Raw genomic sequence first — 17,247 nt, 5'->3', positions numbered from 1 at the left:
GAAACTTATTCTGCTACTGCAACCTGCAAGTTAAATACATTTAATATTTATCTACTGCTCATTGCAAACCTGTTGGAAAGAATGTCTAGAAACAATTAGTCCTCATTGTGCATGGACTGTTATATATTTAGCATTTAGTTTTTTCTTTAAATATGGGAAGCAATTTCTCAAAAACAGCAGCTGACTATGCAAAATTTCATATGCTTTATATTAACCAGGTGACAAAAGCTAACTATCCTATGCGTTTATTTAAAACAACCAATAAATTCCCACTGGTGTTGTCCATGGTCAATCAACGAATACAAACTTGGTAACAGAATTGAGACACTTCAGAAATGTGGTCTAGAAAATCTGACTGGCTTGAGTGGCTGACATGCAACACCATGACAGCTGACATAACAGTTTACAATAGCAAAATGTGGCTAAGCTGTGACGAAAAATGTGACAGCAGAAATAAGTATAAGAAATCGACGCTATGCAAGTGTTTTTATATAGTCTTGTTGCCCCCCCCAACGCCACCCCCCCATTCTCCCCTCAACCAAGTTTGCACAGTCTTACCTCTAATGCTCAGAAGTGATCAACTCCAAAATCTTCTGTAAAGTCCCTTTCAGCCAATCACTAAGAAATTCAGGTTACTATTATGCAATGCTCATGTTACACTTCCATGAGCTTCAAGGCCAACATGACTTGCACAGATCAAAAGCCAACCAGAATTGGAGGGTTGGGTCCTATATGCTCTATTGCATAGCACTATCCATTACTGCTTCAATACTCAGCATTGATGTGACCTCATATACATGTAATTAACAATTTCAATTTAACTAACAGGCGAACTTCGAACTAATCAAAGCCATTCCTATCAAAATTGAGTTTCTTGATAGACTAAAATTACATCTATATTAAGCTTTAAATCCTAAACTGAATACCTGCGGTGAGGAGAAAAGAACTGGTAGAACAGGGATGCAGAGGTGCACTGGGGCACTAACACATAGCATAACAAACAATGTGATCATACCCATTTATCAGTGCTATGGGGAGGGGGTTTGTGCACGTGCACACATTTTAAAAATATTTCCCAAACTGAATGTTTTGAATATTTGTAAACAGACAAAGATCTTAAGTTAATTTCAGATATAACATTTTTTAGATTTATACCACAAGCAGAACATTGTGGTAGGTAATGAAAAGAATGTCGAGTGAACACACACTGCTATTTTTGACCACTTTAGAAACAAACAGTTCACAGAAGCTCAGTAATTACTGCGGTCATAGGGGACCAAAAAGAGAATCTGGAGACATAATTGTGTGGCAAAATTAGGCTGTAGTAAATAAAACGTCCAGAAAACTGATGCTACACATGGAGCTCAAACACAATGTGCCAGAGTGATAGTAATTTTGGGCACCAACCTAAATACTAATTTGACAAATAACTGAAATCAGCTGCATCACAGTTGACGAATGTGAAAGCCTGGTATTTTCGTGAAGACAGAATAGATCACCCCAACCATTCTTGTCCTTCTCCTATCAGCCATAAATGTACACTTAAAGGCCTTGTGCTGAGTCATCTGCTTGTCCTTCCTGCCATAAGAGTTGCTTATTGATTCTGGTTGGACTGAAAACCATCTTAAAAACAACAATTGATTGAACCAGACATCAATGAGAGAAGTTTATCAGAAACTAAAAAGTTAAGTTCACTTCAAAAGAATGACATTAAGTAGCTTCAGAAAAATAAGTTGACAACTTTTACACAGCTCTATGTTCATATAAAAAAGTGTTTCTCCCTTTCAAGCTCTCTCTCAAATCACATACAACTAGAAAGGGTTAGCTAGTTATGCTCCTGGAGTAAATCATATGGACCTGAAAATAGAATGAAAGCGCTCACTTTTATACAGTGCCAATCAGAATTTCAGCACACGTGCATTGTAACAAATTTCTGAAATATAGTCATTATTGTAATGTAGAAAGCATGGCAACCAATTTGCATAAAGCAAGGTCCTACAAGCAGCAAAATAAAACACCTAAGAGTTAAAGAGAGGATGATCACCTTGGCTTTTCACTATCTCCTTGCAGGGAAACATAGCTTCCATGTATCTTTCTACAGCAATTTGTTGGAAACCAGTGCCTGTGTGTGGGAAAAATTGAATCCACAGACCCTTGCAGGCAATCAATTTGAAAAAAATGACTTCTAGATGTTTTTTATACAAGGCAATATCATGGAAATATCATTTCAACTGTTAACAACTGAAACATAGATTTAATGGACAAGACCCCACATAAACCCCAATGACACTAGCAACTAGGGATGAAAATGGACCTATTTCAAATTGGAACCAACACTGCCCTCACTTGGTGAATTGCTGTACTTCTAGTAATTTCAATCTTCTTCACAAGATTGGGTACAATGGCAGTGGCTTCTGATTTCATTTTATCAGAACATAAATTCTACCATCTTCATATCACAGCATCCAGCTACTGTTTAAATAAATGGCTGAGTTAAAGATATTGCATTGCCCTTGGCAACACGTTTGACATTAATCACCTCACTTAAGTATTACATACAAATGTTGAATATACGGAGCGAACAAAACAGACTTTGTAAAGTATGCAAAATTCTCAATTTTAAGTTACATTTTGGGACAATTAAGTTTAATCTACAAGATCGTAAACAGCACCATTTATTGTGAGCTATCAATAGACAAAACCTTAAATAAATGGCAGAATTGCTTCAAAAATTTGTGATATAAAGAAATTACAGGTAAATAATAAATAGCTGTTGCTTGCAAGGTGAACTCAACTAACGCGAAAATCTGTTGCTTAGAAACATTAAATACATTCACTGGACATGATTTTATGGGTATAATGCATACAACCGTAGAAGTATATCCCACAGCTCGTTTTATTAACACCAAGCAAATATCAGCAATCTTTATTTTAAAATAAGGTGATCCATCTTTTGCACCACTCCCTGTAAAGAAGGAAATAAGCTACGTCTAGAAGCTTTATGTGATGACCCCGAGAATGTTGCATTTGCCTTGTGAGCCAAGGAATTTCTTCTATTTATTCTCTCGATCTCCACGTACAGAAAGAATGCTCTGTCTCAAGCGATGCCATGGGTGTATTTTCCCCTTTCCTCTTGACATTGTTTGCAAAAATTTCCTCTGATCTTGATGAACCTACAACCATAATCTGTCCAAATAATTGTGGCCCACCCCCAGACTGATCCTACAGATAGTGGAAAATCTCTCGAGACTTTTTCGAATACAAACAGTTGCAGGAGTAAATCTTGCAACCAAATTCTTGCTATAAGCATTTGGCTATTACATAATATGGTGCCGTTTTACCATTCTGCTCATTCCTTTTGCTTGTTTTTTTGGACAAAACACCCCCCCCACCAAACCCAAGTAATAGCTACTGGCATGCAAACCACTCATTTCAACACTTGGAATTCCAATTTATCTTTCTTAACTGACCACCTTTTTGGAAAATAAATCTTACCCACAAAAGCAATACAACATTCATGTTTTAGTCCTTATTTAGTCCAGCAACATTTATTACTAGCTATGACAGTAAACTTGGCAGACAAAGAATCATTGAATTCATTACGTTGAAGTTAGTTGGAAAGCATCAGAGCTACCTACTTTAACCCTACTTCTCTTCTCTTTCACAGTAGTCTTCAACACATTTACTTTTTCTCAAATATTTATTTCCCGCTTAAAATGTTGCCGTCAACTTCACTTCAATAGAAACTCTTAATAAAGCGCTGCATATCCCAATAATTATGAGTAAATAAATTCCTTCTAGTCTCCTCCATACTTCAGGTTTATGTTCCTCTGTACACTGACAAGTGGAAATTCTTCACTACTTACCCTCAAACCATAGGCACCATTTTCTTATTTCACCCATCCAATATTAGCTTTGTAAAGCTGTTTATATATAAATCTCTAATACTCTTCTTTTGTAGTATCTAAAGATCCATTCATAAACCACAGTGCCATATGCCCTTTTGTACCTGCAATCTCCTTTTAAAGATTCAGTTGTTCTACTGCTCCATTAAGAATGTTACTATTCAAAATATATTGCTGTTCTCAGCCCCCAAAGCTTACTCCTCACAGTAATCTATACATTGAACTGCATTTATCACATATCTTCCAACTCCCCTAACTTGGAGGCGGTCAGAATCATTGAATCGTTAAAGTAAAGGAATCGGCTATTCAACCCATCGTGCCCATGCCAGCTCTTTACAAGAACAATTCAACTAGTCCCACTCCCCCTTAGATCTGCAAATTTCTCTTCAGGCGCTTATCCAATTCCTTTTTGAAAACCACAATTGAATCTGCTTTCACCACCCTCTCAGGCAGTACATTCTAGATCTTGACCATTCGTCGCGTAAAAGTTTTTCATGTTGCCTTTGGTTCTTTTGCTGGTCACCTTAAAAATCGGTATCCTCTGTTTTCAACCCTCCCATCAATGGGAACAGTATCTCTTTATCTTTTCTGTCGAGACCCCTCATGATGTTAAGCACCTCTTAAATCTCTTCATAACCTTCTCTTCCTCAAGGATAACCCCAGGTTCTGCAATTTACCAACATAACTCAAGCCCTCATCCCTGCAACCACTCTAGTCTTCTGTGCACCCTCTCTAAAGCCTTCACATCCTTCCTGAAGTGCAGTGCCCAGAATTGGACACAATGCTTCAGTTGCGGTTGAACCAGTTATATAAAAAAAACTCCTTGCTTTGTAATTTATGCCTCTATTTTTAAAGCCCAGGACCCACTTGCCCTGCTATCCATGATTTGTGCACCTATATCCACAGTTCGCTGTTCCTGCACCCCTTTTAGAATTGTGTCCTTTATTTTATATTGCTGCTCCTCGTTTGGACTTCGAAATTATATCACATCACACTTCTCTGCATTAAATTCCATCAGCATGACTATGCCCTCTTCTATCCTCCACATAATCCATAATATCTCCTAGTTTTGCATCATCCACAAATTTTGAAATTGTGCACTGTACAGCCAGCCTACTGTCATTAAAATATATCAAGAAAAGCGGTGGTCCTAAGCACCGACCCCTTGCAAACCCCACTGTATACCTTCCTCCAGTTTGAAAAAAATAACCCACCATTCACCACTACTGTAGCGTTTGCTGTGCTCAGCCAGATTAATATCCATGCTGCCATTTTCTCTTTTATTCCATGGGCTTCAACTTTGTTAGCAAGTCTATAATTGTAGAGAAATTTTAGACAGGCAACTTCATAATTCTTACTTAAAAAACCACCAGGTTATTTCGAGGTCACAATACCACAGGTATGACTGGTCGTCTTCCTCTTTGAGAAGATTGCTTAAAACAAACATAACTAACTCCTATCACTTTTTTAAAAAAAAAGAATCTGGTGATTGAGTATTTTCACTTGGGAATATCATACTTTTTGAGAGGGTAGGAAATTAAAATTTTGAGGTGTACCATGTGGGTAACAGTGGCTGACCTTGATGGTATATTGCAAGTCTGATAGCTAAATATAATAATGGTAGTTTCATTAAGGGATGCACATTATGTCGTAAATGATCTTAAAAGTTTGAATAGATTATAATCAGAGTGCTTCAATGAAGTATCCTCTGAATCGATGTTGGTATCTGTTGTACTTGTGCAGCGATATTGCTGCACAAGTACAACAGATACCAACATCGATTCAGAGGATACTTCATTGAAGCACTCTGATTATAATCTATTCAAACTTTTAAGATCATTTACAACATAATGTGCATCCCTTAATGAAACTACCATTATTATATTTAGCTATCAGACTTGCAATATACCATCAAGGTCAGCCACTGTTACCCACATGATACACCTCAAAATTTTAATTTCCTACCCTCTCAAAAAGTATGATATTCCCAAGTGAAAATACTCAATCACCAGATTCTTTTTTTCAAAAAAAGTGATAGGAGTTAGTTTACATTGTTATTTCACCTCCTCCCCAACCAATGTCAATTCATGTAATTTCCAGTACGTTACTCAAATAAGTCAGCAACCATGGAACCACACATTTCATCAGTACCTTCAACATACAGAAAACTTTGAATTATTATAAAATCTATTGTTAGTCTTTTAATATATTAGGTTAACCAAATTGCCAAGTGGCAAATCTGACTGCAGATAAAAAGTGAATTAGTACATGTAAAAGGTATGTATTCTAAATGGTAAAATTCTCAATGGAATGCAAGAACAATGTGATATGTGGCTAGACAGACAGATGTTGAAAGCAAGATTGCAGAACAAAAAGGCTATAATAGGGACACAATCTACTAGTTTTGCACATGGAGCATTGAAGATAACAGTATTGATAGCAGTGAATCTGTACAAGACAACAGACAAGCCACAATTGGAATGCTATAGAGTTTTGGATCCTTATTATTGAAAGAGCACTAGAGTAATGGAAAGAGGTAGGTTTGAATGTAGATTTACTAGGATTACACCAAGATTAGAAGATATTGTCTAGGTGAGAAACTTAAAAAAAAGCACAGCTATGTTCACTGGAACAGAGGTTAAAAGGGGAACAAGTATTCAAAAGGAGCAAAGTGAAATATTATTTCCACTGGTCAACAAATCAGTAACAAGGGGTTAGGTTAGAAAATTTAGTGGCTATTAAAGTGGAATTAATCACAACATTGAAGGAGGAATTAAAACACTTGGAAAACAATATATCAATAAGGTCGGGCAAGTGTGATTAGAGATGACGTGGGCCCAGCAATGGCACACGTGGGTAATGAGCCAAGTAAATAGCCCATGCTAAAATTCTTAAAAACAGCTAGGGACATAACCAAGTTTTTGAATAATCTTCAATTATTTGGTTTTAAAAACATTTTGTTTATAACTACTGTATACACTCTGGTTTCTGTGCCAATACACAAACAAGTGGTCAGACAAAACCAAAACATTCTTCAAGTTATCTGAATCAATAGGCACAGGGCAGATAGAAAAGATCCTTGCAAGAATTTCTAGTTACCACTATCAGTATATTAAAAAAGTAGGACTGACATAAAACAGTTTTAGCAAACAACTATTAAGAGCTGAGTTTGACTGAAGGGTTGATTTAGAATAATCCTATTTTATGTTCAGCATGAGGCCTTTATAAAAATGGCCTGAATAGAAGGTGGCCACTAAAATATAGGTACAAAACAATGAAATTTTAAAAATAAGCTGACTGCACAAATGAATCTGGTAGCATTATAAAGTATAACTTCGTGAAATTTACTATTGAGCTAGGGCTAATTTCTTCTTGGGTAAAAAATGATATTCATAACTTTTAAGCAGCAGGATCTCTATAGGCAACAGTTAAATGGTTTACCCAGAGGATAGGGTCAATCTTCGCTATCCTCTGTAATGGTGTGGTGCAAATGAAAAATTGAACTATAACCTGGCAATCTTAAAAGAGTAAAAACTAAGTTGCCAGACAATACTGTTTGGTTGCATTAGTGCCCTAAACCAGAGGCGAGGGGGTTCTTGACCAAATGAGAAACTTGGAAAAACTAGAACTACATTCACTGGAACAGCAATTAAAAGTCCGAATGAGGAAAGTGGATTTTTTCCACTGGTCAGTCAGCAACAAGGGGGCACAAAGCTTAGTGTGAATAGGACAAAATGGGGAGGTTAGAAACCCAGAATTTGTTAACTCTGCCCCCCTCCCCCCATTATGAATTCCTATGCATACATTTAATAATGGTAACCACCTACATAAATTCATTATCCTGCTAAACAATCTAACCATCAAGTTCCCAAAAATTGCACAAAATGCTCTGAATTCCAACCCCCCCACCAATGTGTTGACATCAAGGGGCAGAGAGGATACAGGAGATGAGCAGATAGAGGGGGAAGGTGGTGGGGCAGTGTCAGGAGTGAGGAAGTGGTTAAGAGAGTAAAAGTTATAGACAAATGGTGAAGGACTAGGAGTGGATCAGAAGGAAGTAGAAGTGGAGGGAATGGATGGCGAGAGAATGGATGGCAAGGGAGCTGAGTGCCACATTATCCCTGCAAACCCCACATGAAATGTAACTTTGTAGTCATTAATGGTTCCTTACTTCATGTCAGCCACCACCATCCACCTGAAAACATTGTGGAAGATGGCAATGAAATGAAGGGAGAAAAACTGGAGAGTTGACAACAGAAATAGCTGAGAGCATACTCTCTAACTTACCATATCCAATTTTATGGGAGATAAGTAAGTATATATAATTAAAAGTTTTCTGGCACAAAACTCCAAGGAATTTTCAGTGTTTTTTTTGTCAAACCAATCGAATTCCAATGAAAATCAAAATTCAAACTGTTCAATTAACTCACTTCAATTTTAAAAAAAATTTTTTGCTGCATAATGGAAAAATCTTACTAAACTCTACACAGCACATGCAATCAAAAATTATTCTGTACATAATCCAGCAGAATAAAGTTGCAATTATCTGCAAGCAAGATTATGCTAAGTGTCATACTGACCATCAAAAAAAACTTGCATTTATATAGTGCTTTTCACAACCACTGGCCATCTCAAAGCACTTATGAAATGTAGTCACTGTTGAGGGTGACAATGTTTGACGTTTTAAAAACTCATTCTCAGGATGTGGATGCTGCTGGCAAGGGTGACATTCATTAACTCATCCACAGCCATTCAAGATTTGGTACAACTTTGTGACTTGCTGGGTCACTACATTGGTGCAGGATAAAGTCATATAAGCCAGAACAAGTTTACTGATACAAGCTTTTATTTGCCATATTTTAACAATTCAAAATCTAAAACGGCCATCATGGAATTTCAGTTTATGTTCTCTGGATTATTCTGGACTATTTCAGTAACATAATCACTACACCATTATATGCAGAACCATATAAATAAATATAGAATTAATCTGAAATAACCAAGAAAGAACATAAGCTGAGCCACTGAAAATCTCTGAAGTTTGCAAGTTCTTAAAACAGAATCAAAAATGAGGAGTAAAACAGATAAATTTAGTGATAAACTTTCAAGTTGCTTTCAATTTCAGTCTCAATGTCAAAATACAATCCACACACTAAACCATGGACATTGATCAGAAACATATTTGCTTATGCAACAGATTACTCACAAAAGGAAAACAATCTTCCAATAATGCAGTTTTTGCAAAGGAGGATGAACGAAAGGTGACATAGAACAAATACATTTCCCATAATGTTTCTTTATACACTGGGTTATAAAGGACCCAAAATACACTTGTCACCTGTCTAAAAGCTATGTGCAAACTTCCAGTTTGTCTCTCAAATAAAGCATAAATAGAAATGGCACAATATGTATCTATTTAACCAATCAATTTAGCAGAGCATACAGTACCTGACAAATCTTCTCCCAGATTTCATCACATCCAGCCTTTTCTTGGAAACTGAGCGCCAAATCGTAATTGTCTGCTTCTGACCAAACAATCAATGTATCCTGTTTTACGATAAGGTAGAGGTCACAACTGATAGTTAAAATGCCTTGCAGATGAACAAATTTTTCATTAATTACTCAAACCAAAAGGCAGAGTAATCTGGAAGTTATTGATTTCTACATTTGCTTTCTTAATTAAGTAAACTGGACACACTTAGAACCCATTACTGTACAATTTAAAAGAGCAAAAACTGCAAATAGCTGAATTAATTTAAGTTACTATAACCTCTGCACGTGACTTTAAATTACAAAATGAATGTTTCCTGGGGTGGTTCCCATGTATCCTATCTTTCTTTATGCTTAAAAATACGAAAAAAAAACCTTTCCAAATGCGTGCAACATTGAACACAGCTTACTTGCTGCTTCTGGTACGCAGTATTCGGATTGATTTTCGATTCCAATAAAAGCGAACCTAAGAGGTTGGAACACAAAGAATAAACATTTTTTCACATACCTTGCACACACTAGCTTCTACAGTAAATATCATTTAAATCCACAGCCAACCCCCTCCCTCCCCCTCCCCCCACCTCACATTCACATACTTTCCTGGCCTCTCCACAATTCTAACGTTTGGCTCATCTTTCACCCGGGGTCATTTGGAAACTCACAATTACAGTGTCTAGAAAAACAACGCCGCCTCGGAACAAAACAAGAAGCGGAGATGATTTTATTTTCAAAACCAGTCGGTTCGTCCTTTTACAAAGGGGACGTAGCTGCATATACAATGTAGAGGTGAAGCGGTCCGGTTCCAAGCTGTTTCCCTCTTTCTTACCATCGGACTCGGCTCGGACCAACAAGGACATTCCATTCAAGCGATCGACATAGGTCGAAGACACATGCCCCGTGCCCCGGTCGTCCCATTGTCGGTCCTCGTTCAGCGTATACACTTTCACCCGCCTCCGCGTATCCGACATGTTTCCTTCCCTCCGCTTCTTTATCTCTCCTGCTTTTTTTCACGGGGTCTACCGCTGTCGTTCTCGGGCTTTCGCTTCTTGTCTTTTTCTACACCGTCACCGCCGTGATTTTACAATGGTGAAAAACACTAGTAAAGAGTCGTGCGACATATTATTGCAAATAAATAAAGGAATGCGACGGAGAAGGAAGGAAGAAAAACACATTAAATACAAGTCGCTAATGTTGGATGGTAGGCCAGGCCCGCCTGCCTTCCTTTTCCCCCCTCAACGATTCCCCTCACCACAACACAACATCCGCCATCTTGTAACCCGATCCGGGCGATTCAATCACCGCACGGGGTTTCCTACTCTCAAGCGCAGGGTCAGAGCGCCTCCACTCCAAAATAGTGACGTCACCTACGCTTAAAGAGATAGCAGCCTTGTGCCTTATTTGTATTTTTAAAGGGGCCATAATTATCTCTTACCTTTCCAAGTAAGTTCATCGGCATTTTCCTCACGGTTTGGGAGTCAGTGGTTTTTGAACTGTTCATATATTTTCACTGGAAACATTGCAAATCTCTCAATTGTTCTTTACAATCGTCAAATGATGTAGACCTGACTATGCAGTTTCTTTATTTTAAATACATTTTCTAGAGCTAAATATTCACTAATTTGACACAGAAACCACCTGGAAAACTCAGCAGGCCAGGCAGCATCTGTGGAGGGAGAAACAGAGTTAACATTTCGATCCTATATGACTCTTCTTCAGGAGTTGAATTTAAAATGTATTGGGGATAAAAGCAAAGCCGACTTTACCTCAACACCTGAAAATTAACAAAGACTGTTTAACTTTTCAAGTATAGGCATTTGGCAAATAAGGGTTTATAGAAGTATTGCTGAAAAAAGAGACATGTTGTTGAAGCTTTTCATCTTGCACTATCAGGACAGATGAAAGAATGCCAAATTTCAAAGGGAACACCGACTTATACTGCATAGTGCTGATTGGTTGGCAAGTTGGCTCTGATTGGTCAAGATGTTGCCATGGTGAATGCACCAGGGAACTATTGCCCCATGTTTTAGTTTATTCAAAAAAGGTGCAATGACTGCACATATTCCTTTTGCTGACAGAGGACAGATCCTGCATATGAATAGGTGTAACTTCTAGCAAATGTAAATGAACTGCATTGCAAGCCAGGCTGATAACCTTAAATTGGTTGTTAGTGTCATTCTTGGCACACTCAGCATTATTACCCCTTGCATATTTCCGATATGTAGATGACACGTTTGCTATATTAAAATCTGCAGCTGCATGTAAGAACTTCCTTACACACCTTAATGTGGCCAGTCCGATGCTCAAATTCACCTTTGAAATGGAGCAGTCTAATGAGCTCCCTTTGCTCGACATGCTAGTTGAGAATCCACTAATGGTTACTCCATTACTGTCTACCGCAAGCCTACCTTCACTGGTTAATATATGCGTTGGGATTCCTACAGCTCCACATGCTAAAAAGTTGGCCTTATGGCAATCTTGTAAATGGGGCCTGAGCCATTTGCTCACCATGCAAGCGGTGCCAAAATAGGGCACATCAAAGTTATACTGCAGGATAATGGCTACCTCAATCAAATCATTATTTGCTGTGTATCACACATATTCAAGAATGGGCCTAAGGCCACCACTTTTGGATCTGAAAAACACCCAGTATACCTCAAATTACCTTGGAGGGGTAAAGTATCTCAAAATTTGAGCAACAAGTGAGCTAGCCATTTCACGCTGCTACTATGCAGTGGCTACACTCATGGTGTTTTCCACCGACAGAATGCTGTTGTCAAGCCAAAAAGATGTTCTGCCTACCACACAATGGGTAATATAGTATATGAATTTCAGTGCTGGTCCGATGTCAGGTACGTAGGTCCCAACAACTGGCAGATTATATCAAACAGCATATCCCTTCGGCTGTTCACAATAGGCAGAGTACTGACCATACTCAACCAACCTGTGCTTGCAAAATTCACAGCACAATGTCTAACATTAGATGTGAGTCTATGATTGGGAAACACTTGCTGAATAATGCCAAGTGTTATACTAACAATCAATTTAAGATTATCAGTCAGGCTTGCAACGTAGCTTCACTTCGCTTGCTAGAAACTACATACATTCATATGCAGGTGTAGAGTAAAGGGTTAACTCTAATAATAGCTACTGAGCATGTGTGTAAGCAGCTATGTCATAGTGATGTCACTCAGCAAGAGAACACAAGAGGGAAGCTGTAGCTATCTCCTGATGTTCTCTAACCTTGTATACAATTAGTTATGTAAATAAAAGAGTTTAGAAGGAAAAACCATTGCATCCAGCAAGATCTCTTCTAGAGTAAGAAAACCAATCTCCCAAATTCAAAGAGAACAACAATTTATACTGCATGAGACAAGCAGTGCTGATGATAACAATAACAGACAATGGCAGCAGTGACTACACCCACAGAGGAACAGTAAGAAACGGTGGGAAACTGCCTGAAGAGAAACCCAGCAGCAGCAGACAGCAGTGGGTGAAGGACTTTGAGGCCAACCCAGCAACCACACTGGAGAAGGAAAACATGAGGACAGCCCAGTGACTGGCAAGGCACAGGAAACGGCAAGCTCGACCCAGAGTGAACAATGATTTCCATTCTACCTCTCCTAGATTTGTTCCAAATGTAGAGGGCCCCCAGACAGGCTGAGAGAAGGCATTTCACCCAGTATTGTAACGCTTCAGGTTTTGTGAGTAAAAATAACAAAGGCAAAGTTAGCACTTTGTTATATGCTGTTGGTAGCATTGCGGATGATGTGCTAGCCAGGCAGGGGTGAATGAAGAGTCAGCCTCCTACAGGGATGTCACCTGAGCCTTTGACTCATACTTTAGTTTCTGCTGAAACATTGTAATAGAGAGGACAAAATTTAATTGACGCAGTCAAGAAAAGAGTGAAGGAGTTGATCCATTCCTCAATGATCTCTACCATTTGGCTGACAGCTGTGAGTAAGGTGCATTAAAATAAGGGGGACTTGATCAGAGGTAGAATTGTCATAGGTGTTTTAAATGAAAGCCTCTCTGACTTTTTACAATCTTGGGAAGATTTGACACTAAGTAAAGCTGTACAACTGGCCAGGTAGACTGAAGAGCGGAGGCAAAATAGAGTTTTTGTAAGAGGTGCAAGGGAAATCCCGCAGGGACATTCCCGATGAAGTTATTCAGTTTGTGGGCTATAAAACTGCAAGTACATTATGGCAGCAAGCAGGGAAGCAGCTGAAAAGGTACCAATCACTATTTCCAACGTTCCAGCTGTGGTGGGAAGAAGGTCCAGAGGCGATAAGAATGCCTCGCCCAAATCTCTCGCTGCCATGGTTGTGGCAAGATTGGTCATTTTAAAATAGTATGTCATTCAAGAAAGCCTGTGTACACAAAACAGGAGGAGAAATCTGCTAAAGGAAGTTCCACCCAAGAGATACAGGAACCAGACAACCAGGAAGTCATCTTCCTAGGAGACATAAAAGACAGTAAAAGCCAATACTGGAGCACTAACATTGAAATTAATGGACATCATGCAGAATTAAAATTGGGTACAGGAGCTGGAGTCTCAGTTTTATTCGACAGAGAGTTCAATGGCTGCAAAAAATTACTATGCAACCGTCATCAATTCAACTCCAACGTTCAGGGGAAATCAAGCTAAATGTTAAAGATCAGCTTAATGCAACACTAAAGTACAAAGATAAAAAAATCTCTGAGACACTATATGTTATTCAGAATTAGGAATGCTCTTTGTTGAACAGGAAGTCCTACAAAGGTCTGAACTTAATCCTTAAAGTTGGTGAGGTCAACAAACAAGAATAAGACAACCAATTTAGAAGAGAATTTCCAAAACTTTCCAGAGGCTTGGGGAAATTGAAAACTGTGTACCACATCACGCTCAAGACAGATGCAAAACCCATTTGCCTATTTACACAAAGTAAGGTCCCACTCCCACTTCTGAAATGGGTCAAGAGTGAGATAGAGGCAATGCTTCAACAACGGGTTATTTTGCCAATCACTAAACCAGCCAGGTGGTGCTCTGTTCCAAAACCAAATGGTTCCATCCAAATCTGCATTGGCCTGATGCAACTGAACAAGGCGGTGGAACAATAAATACATACAATGGCATCCCTAGCCAAACCTGAGAAGAGCGCAATCTTTACCAAGCACGACTCAAACAGCAAATTCTGGCAGTTGCCACTGAATATGGAGTTAAAATTCCTAACCACCATCAAAAAACCCTTTGGAAGGCACTGTTTCAACTGTCTGCCTTTTAGCATCACGTCTGCACCAGAAATTTTCCAAAGGACAATGTCCAACATACCAGAGGGCATGGAAGGTGTCATATACCATTTGGATGACATTTTAATCTATGGCTCAACAAAGGAAGAATGTGACAAAAGGGTAAGAGAAGTCTTAGGAATTCTACAAGACGATGCTTGACACTCAATGAGAAGTGTGAGTTTTCCAAACCCACAACAAAATTCCTAGACTATATTGTATGGACGATAAGAATTACTGCAGACCTACAGAAGACAAAAGCCATAAAAGAATTCCCACCGCCCAGGAAATCACCAAACTACCCAACTGGGAAAATTCCTACCTTGCTTATTCAAGTAAATTAACCCCTAAGACAACTTTTCCGACAAGACCAGGCATGGTGCTGGATGGAGCATTAACAGCAATCATTTGAGCAAATTAAAAGATGTTAAAATTTTCAGAGATTCTAATTTTTACCTTGGTGGGCAGGTGCGCACCTGAGCCGCTCGAGTGTAAAATGACGCGCGTTGACATCGGGTGAGCGTCCCGACGTCAACGTGCAGTATCGCAATGTTTCGATCAGCAGGCACGTGTGGCAATTGGCAGCACACCCGCTGACAATTAGAAGGCCTGTTAAGGCCATTAAAGTCTCAATTAACATACATTTTTCGCTGCCCGTCCAACCTTACAGTTGGCATGCAGGCGAAAAGGCCAAGCGGCCTTTGCACTTTTTAGGAAACCTCATCCACAAGCGGGATGAGGTTTCCAAAAGCAAATAAAAATAAATTAAAAAATTTAAACTTTAATTAATAACTTGTCCCTGCTCATGTGACAGAGTCACATGAGGGGACATGTTTTATAACATTTTTCAATTTTTAATAATTTTTTTGGAAAACTCTTCATCTCCCTGAGGCAGCTCTGTACCTCATGGAGATTCTCAAGTTCCTACTCACGCGCATGCGCGAAGTTCGCACTCACCCCGCTCACCCTCCTCCCCCAGCCCGCACAGGCAGCACTGAGCGCTGCCCCTCGCATTTCATGCTGGGGGGGCCTTAATTGGCCCGCCAGCATGAAATCGCCTTCCGGCCCCAATCGCGGTCAGCGGTCGGCTTCCTGACTGCCCCTGCCCACTCCCGTCGAGCCCGCCCGACCAGGGCTAAATTCTGCCCACTATGACCCTGAACTTCCAACTATTGTAACGGTGGATGCATCAACAACAGGACAGGGAGCAGTGCTATTCCAGGTCCAGAGTGATGGGACAAGAAGACCTGCCTATTATGCATCAAGGTCCTTAACCAAGACTGAACTGTGCTATGCTGTCAGAAAAAGAAGCCCTTGCAGCGGCTTGGGCATGTGAGAAAATTTTTGATTACATCTTGGGTCTACATTTTAAGATTGAAACTGATCACAAGCTGCTGGTAACCTTGTTGAATTTGAAAGGAATTGCAAAGATGCCACCCTGAATTCAGAGATTCAGATTGAGTCTCATGTGATATGACGGTACAATGGAATATGTGCAGGGTAAATACCAGACTACAGTTGACACACTGTCACGGATACCTGCCAACTACTCAGAGCAGGGAGATAAAACCTTTGTTGAGGAAGTTGAGGCCTTCACGACCTTAACCACTCAATACTTGCCAGCAACAGAGCAGAATTTTGAGAGGCTCAAAGGCAAGATGAAGAACATATTCAGATTCACACATACTGCCTTGATGGATGGCTAAAGTACATTCCGAGTAACCCTATCCTGAGGCAGTACTTTGAGCAACATCACCACATTAGCATCATAGATGACCTCTTGGTCTATGATGAGCTTGGTGGTACCACGAGCTATCCAACGAGAAGTCCTCCAGAAGATTCACCACCACCATCTTGGTATCGGTATGTCCAGCCAGGGCACAGCAGTCAATATAGTGAAAGATGCTCTCCAACTGTGTCACCTGCGCCATTTACAGACAGGAGCAGAAAGAGCCACTTCTGCCCTCCTCTTTCCCATGCAGGCCATGGGGACACCTTGGTATGGACCTATTCAAATTCAAAGGAAAAGTATTTCTTGTAATAGCAGGCTATTATTACTGCTGGATAGAGATGCTAAAGCTATATGGACTCACTTCTGAAGCTATTATTACCCCTCTGAAGAGGATGCTTTCCATGCACAGCATTCCGGACATTGTCATCTCTGGAAATGGGCCACAATTCGCCAATGATATTTCCGATCCTTTGCAGCATCAAATAGATTTGTCCACATCACAAGTTTGCTGAAATACCCTCAGTCTAACGGAGAGGCTGAGAGAGAAGTACATACTATAAAAGATCTGCAAAGAAAAGTGAAGACTTTGAAGTAGCCCTGCTCAGTTATTGCTCTACTGTTGCAGAAGGTTTCACTCCATGTGAGCTTTAGATGGGCCAGAGGCCAAGAACCCAACTTCCTTTCCTTCCCCACATGTTGATACCCAAATGTCACAGTCGCAGACCATGATAGGGCCAGAAAAAAGGAAGAAAGTTACAGAGCAAGTCAAGCCCGTACTTTCAGTCAACGGCATATGGCTCACGATCTTCCCACTCTCGAAAGGGGAGAGATGATGTGGATCAGAGACCAGCA

At 39.6% G+C, this 17,247-nt stretch overlaps 1 protein-coding gene across 2 annotated transcripts in view; it reads right to left on the bottom strand.

Annotated features, from left to right (window-relative positions):
- The window catches only part of ppp4r3b (protein phosphatase 4, regulatory subunit 3B), a 58,406-nt gene extending 47,892 nt beyond the window's left edge, over positions 1 to 10,514 (bottom strand). For both annotated transcript variants that reach the window (XM_078556932.1, XM_078556933.1), the window contains exons 1-3: positions 10,222 to 10,514; positions 9,806 to 9,861; positions 9,354 to 9,452 (exon numbers count right to left, since the gene is read on the bottom strand). In XM_078556932.1, the coding sequence (XP_078413058.1) occupies positions 9,354 to 9,452; positions 9,806 to 9,861; positions 10,222 to 10,363 (297 nt within the window). In that variant the 5' untranslated portion in view covers positions 10,364 to 10,514. The remainder of the gene's footprint in view (positions 1 to 9,353; positions 9,453 to 9,805; positions 9,862 to 10,221) is intronic.
- Positions 10,515 to 17,247: the final 6,733 nt, after the last annotated feature.

This window comes from Cetorhinus maximus, chromosome 14 (assembly GCF_964194155.1).
Source record: "Cetorhinus maximus chromosome 14, sCetMax3.hap1.1, whole genome shotgun sequence".
NCBI lineage: Eukaryota > Metazoa > Chordata > Chondrichthyes > Lamniformes > Cetorhinidae > Cetorhinus > Cetorhinus maximus.
Note: the sequence above shows the minus strand (reverse complement) of the source record. Positions and strands in the feature narration are given on the sequence as shown.